Below are 14,897 nucleotides of genomic sequence, written 5' to 3'. Positions count from 1 at the left end.
AGTAAGGTTAAAAATAATGCCAAAAAATAGGAGTGTATATATTTATATACGACTCTTTTGTTGTCTAGAATTTTCGTAACATGAAAAAGGAGTACATCACAAAACAAAACTGTGGAATGGAATAAATTTAAAAGCAGCAAACAAAACTTGAAATAGAATAAATTTATAGATAGAAATGTTAAAGTAATACCTCTTTCAAACAAATAAGTGTACTCATTCAAATCAATAATTTTTCCTTGTTCATTCAAAAAAGAAAAATTACAACTATTCTTGTTCATAAAAGATAATAAAAAAACACTACTATCCAGGAAAAAGTTAGAGATGCAACTTTAAATTCTTCGTCTATGTGTACTTGATTTGAGACTCCCTAACTTTGTTGAAGCTTGAAGAAAATATTTTCCAAGCAACACGCATACGCTCATTATCACTGTCATACTAAAAGGTAAAACATTTAGTTAGCCAAATTTATAATAAACTATTAACAAAAAATAATTTCTTCAAATAAGACCACTAAAAGATACATACATTAGGGGGGACAAGAAACTGTGTATCTCGTTCCTCCATGAAGTTGATAACATAGATCCCACAGTCAAAAGTGTTAGGCTGTTGAGGTACATCCATCATAATAACTTCAAATTCTGTAAATGACCACTTATTTCCCCCATGCAACTTTTTTATTTCTTCAGATAAAAAGCAATCCAAATTTTTTATCTAAGCAAAAGAGACACCACCCAATATCAAATAACCATAAAAGTGCACATAGATATATTATTATGAATAATGGTAATTTATCTAACCGCTTCCTTCAAAATTTCATTCCCAACAGACTTTCCACCATGAAGTGAGTCCCATATTTCTATTATCCCCTTCATCTTTACTATCAACAAGATCCAATGATCCTCGGACCTTACATGAACAGGAACAAATATCTGAAAAAAAAAATGTAAACAACAAGTACATAAATAAAACTACAATCCTTGTATTATGATATAATTATAAATTTCATATTAATATACCTTCTCGCACAAAGCCAAATCTCCTAAAAAGAATGATCTCATTGGATTACTTGTTCCACCATTTCGTTGGCTTTTCTTGGAATAAGTAAACTTACTCTGTATCTCAAACATAAATTAAAATATAAATATAACAGATGTATCATATTCAATTAAAAAAAAAATATATGCATGACCGAACTTCTTACCGTCATCCAAGTAGTTAGGTACCAGTTTGAACCAGTCTTACTCATAGAATCTCTCCTTTTATGTGTACACATCTCCGATACAATGTTTATTATCTAAATGTTGTATATCAAAATAAACAAACGTTGTGTTAACAAAATAAATTAAATATACTTAAAATAATATACATACTCATTCACTAACCTCTCCATTAATGTTCTGAGAAGGAGCAAGTGTTTGAAATATATGACGCTCCAACTGATGAAATTCAGTGTCAACTAGAATGTCACTACATTAAAATAATAAAAAACATCATTATCTAAATAAAATATCAACACTAGAATTAACATATTTGACATCTCACTTCTTCACACACTTTTAAATAGCAAAATAACTAATGTTTTTTTTTATTATAAAAAGAAAAAACATAGTACAGGCAATATATACCTTGATTTTAAGCTCTTCTCAAACAAATACGAGATTATCTTATCCATCTCGACATTAACTAGTGGAACATTAACTTTAAAAGGTCCAACGTCCTTCTTCTCCTTCAAATTACAAAGTTCCAAAAGATTTAACCCACTACTAGTATCCTGACCAACAGGACATATCTCAGACACACCCTGTGCATGAAAAGATATATATATTTAACAATTTCAATATTTATTATCTAATTGGGAAAAAGAACAAAAAAATTTCACTCTAAATATATTAAGAAAGAATGATTCAATACCTTAACACATGAACTTTGTCTAACGGATAATTTACAAGCTGATAATGACTTTTGAGATCCTCTTATTTCAACACCATCAATCCCCTAACAAAGAGCAAACACAAAATTATGAAATTCAACAAAAAACTGAAATTCTAAATACACAACATAATAATGAACAAAGTAGAGCAATTAGATATTATATGTTCTCATTAGTTAACCTTAATGTGTCCTAAATCCTTCAATGTTCGCCCAAATTGGGTAAAAAAGGGTATACGGCTTGGCACAGTCCTACAACGCTTTCCACTTGAACTTTCACCTTCAATCACATTACCACTCCTTTTCAAATCAGAGACAAACTTCACCTCACTCTCACTACTATTTACTGGTTTACCATCTACACATTCAATTGAAGTCGTTACATTAGTTTTCACTTCACCAACATTAGATTGCTTCATCTGAAATTGTTTAGCATCTTTTTCCATGTTACTCTTCGCCAAACCGGTTTGCATATGCCCCTTTGAACATTGACCTTCAAAACTATTTATTTTATCAATTGCTATTGCTAAACTAGACAAAATTTGATTCGTTGAATTTTTTCTACCCTCCTCTGCCCTCAAAATTACTTCCAGCAATCTATCAACCTCGTGATTCTTTGAATGAATACACTCTTCCATCTGCTGGGTCACACTTTGTAAACGCCTCAATTCTTCATCCAAGTGTTGTATTAGATATTTCTCCATCTAGAAAAATCAACAAAAATGTTTCATAAAAAATAAAATAGGTAATGTAACATGTCTAAACTTGACACTTTATAGTATTTATTTAGTCATTATAATGAAGCTTCCAACTCAAAGGATTGGTATTATTACCATGAAACCATAAGAATTTACATATAATTTAGACTACAGTGATCTCTGGATTCCCTTTCTTTACAGGACACAAATACTACATATTTTCTCTTATTCAATAAAATAACCCTTCATTTTATGATTTACACTGAAACATACTCACAAAATTTTAACTTTTTAGTGCACAATTCATCTCAGCAGCAGTCAAACTAAAACTGATATATGCAATCACTGCTACCAATGTAAAATTATCACTGAAATCCATAGATAAGTGACAATGAATTGGAAAAGTAAAATTATCAATGCATTAAAGTTCAATGCCTTGCATTTTCAGCATTACAAATAATTATAAGCTTATTCAGATTCCAAGGCCTTAAATTTTGGCTTCAAAGACTCTTTAGAAATGATTTTGTAAACCAAAAATTCAGAGGTCTGCATATACAAGCAATAAATTCTCGGCAATGACTTAGTCAATGGATGCCAATCTAGTATTTTGGTCTGACAATTCCGCAAAGAAACTAAGCTTCACCCACAAAAATATCAAGTTTAATTATGGATATCATGTAATTGGTATTACTTTCCAGTTACTATCTAATTCTTGATAATTTAATCCTTAGCTCATTTATTTTATCAAAAAATTTGAGTTCCTTACAAAAAAAAAAACAAAAATCCCAAACCCAATAACTGATGTTGGTTAATCTCAAATACAAAATTGATTAAATGACTTAGCACTTTATTAGGCAAACTAAGATAATCAACGCACTAATTGAGCCATTAGAAAAGTATTCCAGAAAAATTATTGGGTATTGGGCAGGTTTTTTTTTTTAAAAAAAAGATCTTCTTAATTTAGTGATTTACATTTTTCTTTTTGAAAGATTAGTGATTTACATTTAGATATTTGTAACAAATTCATCAAACAATAATTAGTATACTTGCTCCTTGAATTTCAACACTATCTATTTTTGTCCCATAAAATATATAACTTATTAAAAATTCTCCTTAAAATATAACAATTACATAATTATGCCCACTAGGTTCTTTTTTTTTTACCATTAAAAAATTATATTTTTACTCCCTGAATTTTGACCAATACAAAAATTTTGTCCCTTTAATTAAAAAAATTAATTTTAAAAACAGTAATATTCTATTAATTCTGAAAAAATTAATAAAAAATTACTAAAAAACTCGATAAAAATATTAAATTAATTAAAAAAATACTAAGTTTACTTAAAAAAAACCTAAATTATTCCTAAAAAGATATTTTAAAATTTTATTTTATTTATAAACACGTATCTTAAAAAATAAAACTAAAATTATTAAAAATCCAAAAAATAATTTAAACAAACTATAATTTTTTGAAGAAAAAATCAAACTTATTTATAAATGCGTATCTTAAAAAAATAAAGAAAAATAATTAAAAATTTAATATTTTGAAAATAAAATAAAAATTAAACTAAAAAAATATTATGTATACTTAAACAAATCTAGATTTTTTTGAAAAAAAAAATAGACTCAAATTTGCACACATAAAATTTAGTTTTTTAAAAAAATTGAATTTTTTAATATCAAAATAAATTTTTTAATAAAAAAATAATTTTATAAATCGCTTAATTAGTTTAATTTTTTTTTTTTTAATTTTCTTAATCATTCAAAATAATTTTATGATCTAAGGTAAGCAAAACAGATATTACAAGAATTGATCTAATGGGTAATCCCAATATTTTAATTGATAACATGGGTCTTCCATATATAACACAATAAGATTCCAAAACAAAAGTCCACCCATTTTCATAATTAAAATCCCAACCCAACAATAATTAAATAAATAAAAAGATACCCAGCTGCATCCTTGCAAATCGTAAAAGCTATCACATGCCAAATAAACTAGTGCACAGCAACACTACCACGAAGTATGCTATCACTATATTAATTCTCACATGTTCTGATTTAATAACTATCATAAAAATAGTTAATCATTCCCAAGTGTTTTAAGCATCACCATCTCCATCACTGCCACTGCAATCTAATAGGAACTCTCCCGATAAAATGTGAAACTGAAAGAATCGTGAAGAAGATGTGCAATAACATTTTCATACATAATATTTTAAATTATTCTATCTTTTATGTTTTCCAGAAAGAATTTTATGACCTTCAAGAAGGTATATACAATGAGCTTATAAAGAAGTTTTCAAATTTTTTTTATAATACAGAGGATAACATTGTGAATACAGAGGATAACATAGTAATTCTAACCTGATACAATAAATATCCCAAATGTGTTAAACTTTGAGAGATAATATTTATCAACAATGCCTAATGCTACTCCACCAAAAATAGCTGCATTCAATATTCATTAAAAACAGAAAAATTTTAATCAATATTGTACTGCCAAACAATAATAGAAAAGGAAATCACTTAAACAATTAAATAAGAAGATTGGGAGTTCACCTAATGAAAGATAATTTGTTGATGCATAATTCAATAATAATGTTGCTGAGATTTAAAACTTGATATGCAGTGAGTAAGTGAAATAGAAAGTGTAGGAGAGAAAAGTGGGTTAGGTAACGACAAAATAGAGATTTAGTGGTTAAGGGAGTGAGATTTTTTTTTTTTTTTTTTTTTTTTTTTTTTTTAAATAGAAGAGTGGAACGTGGGTGAGATTTGAGAATTATATTCTCTGTGCAACACCCCACTAAATAATGTGTACACTTGATATTTCATCCAATAGTAATTAAGAATTTAAGGGGTGCATTGATGTATTCAATTTTGGGGTGTCTATTGTAGAACTACCCATATATATATATATTTAAAAGTGTAAAAATAAAAAAGATCATTTTTAATAATAGACTGTGTTTATAATTTTATAAAGTGCAAATAAAACTACCAAAATTTCTTAATACAATGGCGGAGTTTGCCCCCGTAAATGTAAAGACAAAATTTAACTGTTATTGTTTTTTTCTTTTACAACATAACTGTCATGTTTGATCATATTCATAGACAATGTATATATATTTTTTTAATAAAAGTAAATAAATAAAAGGTGACAATTGTCGCAACCTGCGATTTCGGGGGGTCCGATTCCCGAGAATCCAGTGAGTCGAAACTCAATTTGCCTTAACATAAATACCCTAATCATCTCTTTCTCACTGCTTCTTAATCTGTTTGTTTGATCCTTATTGTGAGTTCAGTAAGCTCATTCTCTCAAGCTCAAAAATGGTGGCTGATAACGCTCCCAAATCCAACATATCTTTCGCTGGAACCTTTGCCAGCAGTGCCTTCGCCGCTTGTACGGCCGAGGTAATCAACCACTTATTAAACTTTCAACATCTCAATCTAATTTGCGCTTGCATTCTCTTCTTTTCCTCAAATTACTTTTCTTTCGATTTCTACTTCCTATTTTCTAAGTCAACGACTTTCTTTTTAATATTCCGGTGTCTGTGTGAATTGATAGAAGCATGGTATGGGAATTAGATGTTGTGATATAATCTGTGTTAATGCCTTTTCTCAGTTCTTACAAATTAAAGTTATTTAATTGGAATTTTGATGAGTAAATGAATTGTTGCACTCAATTCTTTTCAGTTTGATGGAAAAAGGCCTTGAAAGTCAGCTTTTTTTGTATTTTGATCTAATTGTTAATTACTCTTTGCTGTTATTGTAGTTTTAAACTAAAAACTTATGATCTTTTTATAAAGTTAGCCTACTTCATTGCTGGAAAACTGTAAGAGATTATAATCTTTCTAGGTATCAATCTATATTTGAACTTGATGCAGATTGTTAGTATTCCCTTGGACACTGCTAAAGTTAGGCTTCAACTCCAAAAGAAAGCAGTTGAGGGAATGCCCTTGCCAAAGTACAACGGTTTGCTGGGAACAGTTGGCACCATTGCCAGGGAAGAAGGTCTATTAGCACTATGGAAAGGAATTGTACCTGGGTTGCATCGTCAGTGTCTATTTGGAGGCTTAAGAGTTGGATTATATGAACCTGTAGGTCTTTTTTAGATGTTTTCTTCACAGTTTTATAAAGATTTATTCACATGCTTGCTGATATCTGATTCCATCCAATGGACTGTGGGCTAGATAGGTTAAGACCTTATATGTAGGACAAGACTTTGTTGGAGATGTTCCTTTAACAAAGAAAATACTTGCTGCATTAACAACTGGTGAGCAGATTTCATTGCTTGTAAAATAAATTATCTACAGACACTGAACTTTTTAACTGCATTTTATCTTCGTTGAGAAAGTAATGTATACAAGCACACATCACATTGAACTCTCTCATAATTTTCTTTTCATGTTTGTCTACAAAATAGGTGCTCTAGCCATTACAGTTGCAAATCCGACTGATCTTGTAAAAGTTAGACTTCAATCAGAAGGAAAGCTTCCCCCTGGGGTGCCGAGACGCTATTCTGGAGCAATGAATGCTTATTCCACCATTGTCAGACAGGTTGCCTATATGAGCCTCATTCACAAAGATGCAGTTTGGCTCCATATAAACTTATTTTTTATTCTGACTTCTTTTCTTTTGTCTAATTGTTTCTGATTCTTAGGAAGGCTTTGGGGCTCTGTGGACTGGAATTGGACCCAATGTAGCAAGAAATGCTATTATAAATGCTGCTGAGCTAGCCAGCTATGATCAAGTGAAGCAGGTACCTTTTGTGATGTATATGTATATATATATTTCTCTTTTAGTATAAATGTTTGTGTTGTTTCTGAATCATATTTTTTCAATGCAGTCGATTTTGAAACTACCAGGGTTTACCGATAATGTTGTTACACATCTTTTTGCTGGTCTTGGGGCAGGTTTCTTTGCTGTCTGTATTGGCTCACCTGTTGATGTGGTAACATATCTCAACAATTCAAAAATCGTACTCGTATCTAGTGTTTAATGGTAGTTAATTTGTAACGTATTGTTGCATCATGGAAACTTAACTTACCATAATACCTTGACATGAGAATGCTTTGAAGCTTAGCATTGCAAAGAGCATGTCAAAATAATTTTGAAAACATATGGGACCAATTTTTATGGAGAATGAGAAGAATGACACTATGTTAATCCATCTTACACGAGTAAGATTTTCCTAAATTTATCACCAGTCCTAAAACTCGGGACATCATGAAACATTCCTTTTCATTTGCTCTCTAGTCTGTAGGGAGTGGAGTTCATTGATGTATTAAGAATTGATGTTTATTTTTGTGTTTTTCTGCGTTTTTTCTTTCTCCTAATTTGTACTAAAATGTTTTGTTTTTCCGCCATAAGTGAGGTTATCAATACATATCGGGGGCGGGGGCGGGAAGTTTAAGACAAGTGGCCTCTTTCTTTTTTTCAACAAAAAATTAGCTCTAGTCTGTACAATTATAAACTAATCTCCACATTATTATAGTGAAAAACATACATGACTGTGACGATCCTTTAGGATCCAGTCAGGCAAAGATATACTACGCAAATGCTTGATCTCAATCCATAATAATAGTCCCACATGCCTACGGTCCACTTGTTTGTACATATTAGTTACATTCTTGTTTCAATAGGTTTGTACACTAAATTAGTTTTTATCAATTAATTATTCTGTACTCTTTTCAGGTTAAGTCGAGAATGATGGGAGATCCTTCTTACAAAAGCACACTTGACTGTTTCATCAGAACTTTGAAGAATGATGTATGCCATCTTTTTCACTTTTTCTTAACATTTGTCTTTTTCACTTCTTACCATCATTGAGCTTTACACATTGAACATTTGGAGTAATGTGGTCATGATGTTGACTCAAGCAATTTCAGTGGATCGAATCGAATAAACTCGTCTTCTTTGTTGAAATTATGATTGAAATCCTTATATGATAATCGTCTTGAACTTGAAGCATTTGTTGTCTGCAGGGTCCTCTTGCTTTTTACAAGGGTTTCTTGCCAAATTTTGGACGGCTGGGAACCTGGAATGTCGTTATGTTCCTAACTCTAGAACAGGTATGAGTAAGATGTGGTTCTGCCCATCATATTGCATTTTAATTTATTAGACCAGACAATGAAAATTTGCATCAGTCGTCATCATATGACTATGCTGATCTTAAATGTGGAACCAGTTGGTATGGAACTCCGAAAAATGAAATGACAGTCTTATTTTCTTTTAGTTATTTATTCATATGTTTTTGTTTTGATGACAGGCCAAGAAGTTCTTCAAAAAAGAATAGTCATCTTGATTGAGTTCTTTGAAGATAATCTAAGCCTACAGTTTGGAACAAGCCTACAGCAAATGGGAATTTTCTAAATAGATTAATAAAGCTTTAAGCCATTGTCTTTCTCTCATTTTGTTAAGAGGGAAGGAAGAGTTTTTCAAGGGAAACTCTCAATACTAAACTCATAAGATCAAATAACTGTAATTCATATTTGGAATTATCATTTTTTCCCCTTCTTAATATTGGATAAGAGGGTCACTTAAATTATACTTAAAGCAGTGAAAATAAGATAAATTTTTGAATATTTTTGAGAAATAGAATAAAGCCTTGCTATGGTTTGTTTTGTTTTGTTTTTTCCTTTATAGTATTGTTTCCATTTAGTATTATTTCCATAACAGAGTGAAGGCCTTATTATTATTATCAACCTCCTTCACTGACTGATCGGTGATCGGAGAGGAGGATTTATAATGGACTGAAAAATTCAAAAGCATAATAATGCACAGATTATAGTTCATGGGACCAAATTTCTAAATAGTCATTTATTTACTATAAATAATAAATTGACCAAATTACTATGTGCTGTATGTAGTGGTAGTATTGTGGATAATGCCCCACATAAAATAAATGGTAGAAAATTGAGCCATATATAAGAACATGGGCTACTCTACTCATTGCCAACTGGTTTTGAGATGGCACCCCATGATTCTCAACATGGTATCAGAGTCATATTCCTTACGGGCAAGTGATAGCCATCATCTTGAGGGGGAATATTGTGGACAATGTTCCACATGAAATAAATGGTAGAGAATTGAACCATATATAACTCTACTCATTGCCAATTGGTTTTGAGATGGAACCCCATGATTCTCAACAGGTAAGAATGTCTTTACTGACAATTTTCTTTGCTTAGATTAAGAGTTCTGATCTCATCACTTTTTATAAGAGAGATTATGTTTGGCCCTTTAAGAAGCTAGTTTGGTGGCAGTGTTATCCTTAATGGAATGAGAACGCTCGAGGTGTATACCGATAATCTAATTAAGGGAGAATGAGGTATAAGATCCTTATAACTGACACGTGTTTTTTAAATTTGTCAAAATTAGCGAAGAGATGGAGATGCACCATGTTTTTATATAAAAAATGAAAATTGATCAAATTTAAATTTGAGGTTTTTTTTTTTTTGAATTACTCCATATACTGTTTTTTTAACTTTTTTTTTTTTAAATTTACGGATTGGGTTTCTAAAGTAATTGCAGCGCTAGTTACAATATGGATTTCTATACGATTTTTTATTGCAATTTAAGTTGCAGCGCTAGTTATAATAGAAATTTTTATGTAGAATTCCGTTAAAATGTAAAAAAAAACTGTTTTTATTTGTAAAAATGAATAAGTTTTATTTTTTTTTTTTAATTTATATATATATTCCAAACGTTTTTAATATATATATTTTTTAATCAATAGTTTAGGTTCCATTGGCACGTAACACTACAAATCAGAGGTTTGGGGGCAAAGAGTAAAGGCCAAATCTTTGTTTCTTTCTGGGATTTTTCATTTGATTTGATTTGTCCTCACATCACGACGGAGACCCACCACCGACGTCCGCCGCCTGTTCTCCGAGCCACCACCCACTCTCTTTGTTGGTCGATTTGCTTGCAGGTAACATTAAAGATAACAAAAGAAGCATATAGAAAACTTTCTTCAAATGAAATTTAGTTTCTACTTTCTGTTGTATGCTTTACAATAGCCAAATTAAGTTGCATTCTGGGATCAATTTTACGAAACTCGAATTGGGAATTTTGTTGGGTCTCTTATCTTCGTCGTTTTTCTTGATTTTGATGGGTTATTTTTTTTTTTTATTTATAATTTTTCTGGGTTTTGGTTAGGAAAATGGGTTTATTCTCTTCAGTATTTGGTAGAGAATATTTGCTTTAATTCTTTCTTTTTGGGTAATTACTGAATTTATTGATTCACTGATGTAAAAAGGAAAAGGAAAAACAGATGTTAATGCAGTGTTTCTTGATGAAATTTAGTTGTTACTGCTTACTACTAGTAGTTTGATCAGAACAATGAATTGTTATGTTTTAATACAATTCTTTATGTTTCTTCAGGAGTGAAAAGGAACCCCTTTTGTTGTTGTATAATTTAGTTGAAATTTTTGAATCTAAGAGAGGGTGAAAGATGCTTCAGATTAGGCTTAGCAAAACCCCATCCACAGATGGTGCTGGATGTGCCAAACCCATGCCAGTGGACACAGTGACTGTGGCATGCCCAGATCACCTAGTCCTTGCTGATCTTCCTGTAGCAAAGGGTATTGGTGCGGCAATTGCTGCTTCACTTGTCAAAAGCGTAGGTCGGAGGTCCCGTCGTCAGCTTGGGGAAAGGGTCCATTTCTGTGTTCGCTGTGACTTCCCAATTGCGATATATGGACGTCTGGTATGTGTTGATCCATTTTGCTGTTATTTGGGTGTTCCTATTAAAGCTTATTTGCTTTTGATCCTTTGCTTTTTTCCATATCATATTAATTTGGTACTGCACTGTGTTTCTTTCTTTCAAGGGAACGTTTCCCTTGTTCTATTTTCAGTGTATAATATATAAAAATCTCCTGGTCCAGTTGAAGAAAATAACTAAGGACTAAGGCCTAATTTAGAGATTTGCAACAATGCTTCAACTTCCCTTGTGTATAAACTTTTTAGTATCGACTGAATTGCATGCAAAAATGTCTTCTGCTTACTGTTTTTACCTTCTTGTGCAATCTATTGTAAAGTGCCTTATTTGTGAAATTGTTTGTAGAAAGAATAATGCTCCCGTTTTTATTGTTCTATTCTGGAGATAGCATTAAATAAGAAAAATGGTCTTGCTATTATATCTCGTTTTGCTGCAAACAAGTGTATTATGCTCCCTTTTTTTTTTGTTCTATTCTGTATCTATGGACCTTAATTAACAATTTTAACTTCTTGCAGAGCCCCTGTGAGCATGCCTACTGTCTGGACTGTGCCAGGAGTGATTCAATCTGCTATCTGTAAGTTGTCTAAACTTTTTATATAATATAAACACAAACATTAGGTACAATATAAGTTGTCTGAACTTCTTTCAGCTCTTTTGTAATTTTTATCTGTTCATGCTGCTTGAGTCTTGACTACTATTGCATGTTATTTTGATGTTTCATGTTTTCTGATGAGGTACAATACAGTCATTTACAAATTTTGTCTGCTCATATTTCTGTGATGACAAATTCTACTTATGGATACATAATCGTTTTATGTGCTAAATGAGAACTTATGTCTCACTAGGCTATGGATTAACACTCCCATGTAAGCTATTGTACTGTAATGTTTGGTGTCTTAAAAGTTATCATGGTGAGTTGGTCTTAGAACAAGCAAAACACACATACCAGAAAGAAAAAACTTCCAAGTCATGTTGCAACTTGCATTAACTCCTGCTGTTCTTTGTTCTAAAATAGACGATACCTCAAAATATACTATGGTCTTCGTTGTTGGATTCCTCACTGCAACCTACCTGACAATGTGTTAATGTTATTTCTTGTCTGTTAGCTGGAGGATTTAGAAAAGTTCATACTTCACTACATTTACTTCTTACTAGTTTCCTACTTGTTTGAGAATGACATAAAGAAATAATCTGTAATTTTTATAAAACATTAATCTTCTAAGATTCTTGCTCTCAATTTTCTGTCTCACAGTTGTGATGAACGAATTCAGAAGATTCAAACAATCAAAATTATGGAGGGAATTTTCATCTGTGCAGCCCCTCATTGCCTAAAGTCTTTCTTGAAGAGGATAGACTTTGAATCTCATATTCATGAGAACCATGCAGAACTTCTTCAGTTAAATCCAGAGAAAGAAGATATTATTGAATCTGAAGCTCAGAGTGTCAAACAATCATCAGTATCTGATTCCAACCTTCGAGCGCCACTCAGGCCAGGCTTTTCTCCTAGTTCAAACTCACAGCTTCACGATCGAGATGACAAAGCTCGTCGTCAGCAAACAAGAGAACAATCAGTTACAAGGCCAATAATACAACCAAAGCAACCTCAAGGTTTCAATCAAGTACAGAATAATCAATCAGATCTGCAACCAGACTACCGACACCAAGGTTTTGATAGGCCTGGTCCCCACAACCCCTTCCAACAACAAAACTTTGACTCGCCAGGTGCTGTAAAGCAGGAATCTGGTCTGTATTCAGACAAACAACAAGGAGGTTTGTCTGAGACTCCCTTCTCTGAGTATCCACCCATGCATGCCATGCAGCCACCCAACTACATGATGCCAATGAACTCGAACCAGATGATGAATCCCTCCTTACCGTTTGGCTATCCTCCGTTCCCTGGCGATGGATCTCAACCATTTTACAGTGCTCCTTATGATATGACACGCCAAGATTCGACACCAGAAAAAGGATCAGAACAAGGGTCACTGTTGGGTTTCCCACCCGGTTCTGCAGGTAACATGCATTTCCAAGGAAACTATCACCAGCCTTGGAATGCAGGACAGGCCAATATGCCTTCTGAACCTCCTCAAGCAGGTCAAGATAGTTTCACTAACATGCCGGATTCTCAAGGAAAAGGTCCATATTACCAAGGAGAATTCGGACGCTATCCAACACCTATGGCGAACAAAGGGCTTGAACCAATGCAGGCCGGGGATCCCAGGGATGGCAAGGGTATATTAGCGCCGCAGCCCATGTCACTTCCTCCGCCTCCCCCACCTCCTCACATGTCACACCAGAAGCGCAAATATTATTCCGGTGATATGGGCCGAGATGGGCAAAGCTATGGATGGCAACACGAGAACCGAGACAGCTTTGGGAGTGGCCAGGACTAGAGATCATTGGTCTCTATATTCTTTTGCCCTTCTGTGATTAATATTACTCTTATTTTTTCTCACATGAACTTCAATTTCTCCATATGCTCTGTAAACAGATTTTGTTTTATGGGCTGCGTTGGCCCGTTATCTGAGAGCATTTGCTCGTTTTATTGATAAAAGGAGTTAGGAGATCATTGCCATGCACTAACATTTAGCATTTTCTACATAGTCATTATATATGTTTTAAAATGCCTTTATAGCTTTTGCTCAGGTTAAAGGTTATACATATATTCATTGGGTCGATTCATTTATCTTTAGGACAAAACTATCTAAACTCCCATTCTGTTTTGTCTGTACTCCTCTGTTCAAAAATTATAGTTAAATGCCACAGTAGACTGTTCACGTGTACACACTTATACACGTGGTAAATATTTAGTGGCTCACGTAATATTAATTTTAAAAATTATTATAAATATTTTAAAAATTCAAAAATCAGAAAAAAAAAAAAATAATTTTAAAAACATTTTCTTTTTGGGATATTGGCAGTTAAACCACTCGAATTTTAAATTTTTTAATACTTGACCACAAAAGTCGAAAATAATTTTAAAAATATTTTTTTACTTTTTTTTTCTTTTTTTTTCTTCCTCTTTGTTCTTTCTTTCTTAAACTTTCAAAACCCTAATCTCTCAACCCTCCTCGCAGGCCCTATCTTTCTCTCTCTCTCTCGTCTCACCACCCAAGACATCGCCGGAGCCGAAGCACCCAGGCCCTTGCTGGAGCCATTTGCCCTCTCTCTCTCTCTCTCTCTCTCTCTCTCTCTCTCTCTCTCTCTCTCTCTCTCTTCATGGTGGTCGCCGGAGGGGGGTCGGACTGAACAAAAAAAAATAGAGGGGGTTTGGAGAAAGATCAAAGGAGAGAAAGAAGAGGGCAGATCGGGATTGGAATTTTTTGGATCGTGGGGTTTAGTTTTGTGCCCCGTCTGACATGGGGTGGTCGGAGAAGGCCGACATTGTGCACCGTGAGAGAGAGTGTGTGAGAGGGGAGTTGGAGAAGGTTGGGTCGTGGGGTAGGTGGTTGGGTGCTAGGGTTTTTTCAATTAAGAAGAAGAAGAAAAGAAAAAGGAAAAGTGTTAAAAACGGAATGAGAATTTAGGTAGTTTTATCCCTCAAAAAA

The 14,897-nt window shown here is 32.8% G+C and overlaps 3 protein-coding genes across 4 annotated transcripts; 2 read left to right on the top strand and 1 right to left on the bottom strand.

The window, feature by feature from the left end:
* Positions 1-142: 142 nt before the first annotated feature.
* Positions 143-5,522, bottom strand: LOC115697348 (uncharacterized). Of its 2 annotated transcripts, none has more exons than XM_061101803.1 (11): positions 5,190-5,518; positions 4,995-5,078; positions 2,112-2,633; positions 1,912-1,995; positions 1,626-1,801; positions 1,383-1,467; positions 1,202-1,294; positions 1,017-1,112; positions 798-929; positions 526-711; positions 143-435 (listed from the first exon to the last, which is right to left on the bottom strand). In XM_061101803.1, exons 3-11 carry the CDS (start codon positions 2,631-2,633, stop codon positions 343-345), a joined length of 1,467 nt encoding a protein of 488 aa, XP_060957786.1. In that variant the 5' UTR covers positions 4,995-5,078; positions 5,190-5,518; the 3' UTR covers positions 143-342. The 2 variants fall into 2 exon arrangements, with proteins under 2 accessions (XP_060957786.1, XP_060957787.1); XM_061101804.1 differs by having other exon boundaries at positions 340-427; positions 5,190-5,522.
* Positions 5,523-5,696: 174 nt separating this feature from the next.
* Positions 5,697-9,250, top strand: LOC115697351 (mitochondrial uncoupling protein 1). The gene is made up of 9 exons (XM_030624314.2): positions 5,697-6,038; positions 6,512-6,724; positions 6,822-6,900; positions 7,051-7,184; positions 7,288-7,386; positions 7,474-7,578; positions 8,322-8,396; positions 8,612-8,698; positions 8,896-9,250. Exons 1-9 carry the CDS (start codon positions 5,955-5,957, stop codon positions 8,920-8,922), a joined length of 903 nt encoding a protein of 300 aa, XP_030480174.1. The 5' UTR covers positions 5,697-5,954; the 3' UTR covers positions 8,923-9,250.
* A 1,100-nt stretch (positions 9,251-10,350) lies between these two features.
* On the top strand, positions 10,351-13,928 carry LOC115697618 (E3 ubiquitin-protein ligase HAKAI homolog). The gene is made up of 4 exons (XM_030624697.2): positions 10,351-10,560; positions 11,013-11,337; positions 11,865-11,923; positions 12,602-13,928. Exons 2-4 carry the CDS (start codon positions 11,083-11,085, stop codon positions 13,740-13,742), a joined length of 1,455 nt encoding a protein of 484 aa, XP_030480557.1. The 5' UTR covers positions 10,351-10,560; positions 11,013-11,082; the 3' UTR covers positions 13,743-13,928.
* The last annotated feature ends 969 nt before the right edge of the window (positions 13,929-14,897 follow it).

This window comes from Cannabis sativa, chromosome 7, assembly GCF_029168945.1.
Source record: "Cannabis sativa cultivar Pink pepper isolate KNU-18-1 chromosome 7, ASM2916894v1, whole genome shotgun sequence".
In the NCBI taxonomy this organism is placed as follows: Eukaryota; Viridiplantae; Streptophyta; class Magnoliopsida; order Rosales; family Cannabaceae; genus Cannabis; species Cannabis sativa.
The sequence above is the reverse complement of the archived record's forward strand: the minus strand, read 5'-3'. Positions and strand labels throughout refer to the sequence as shown.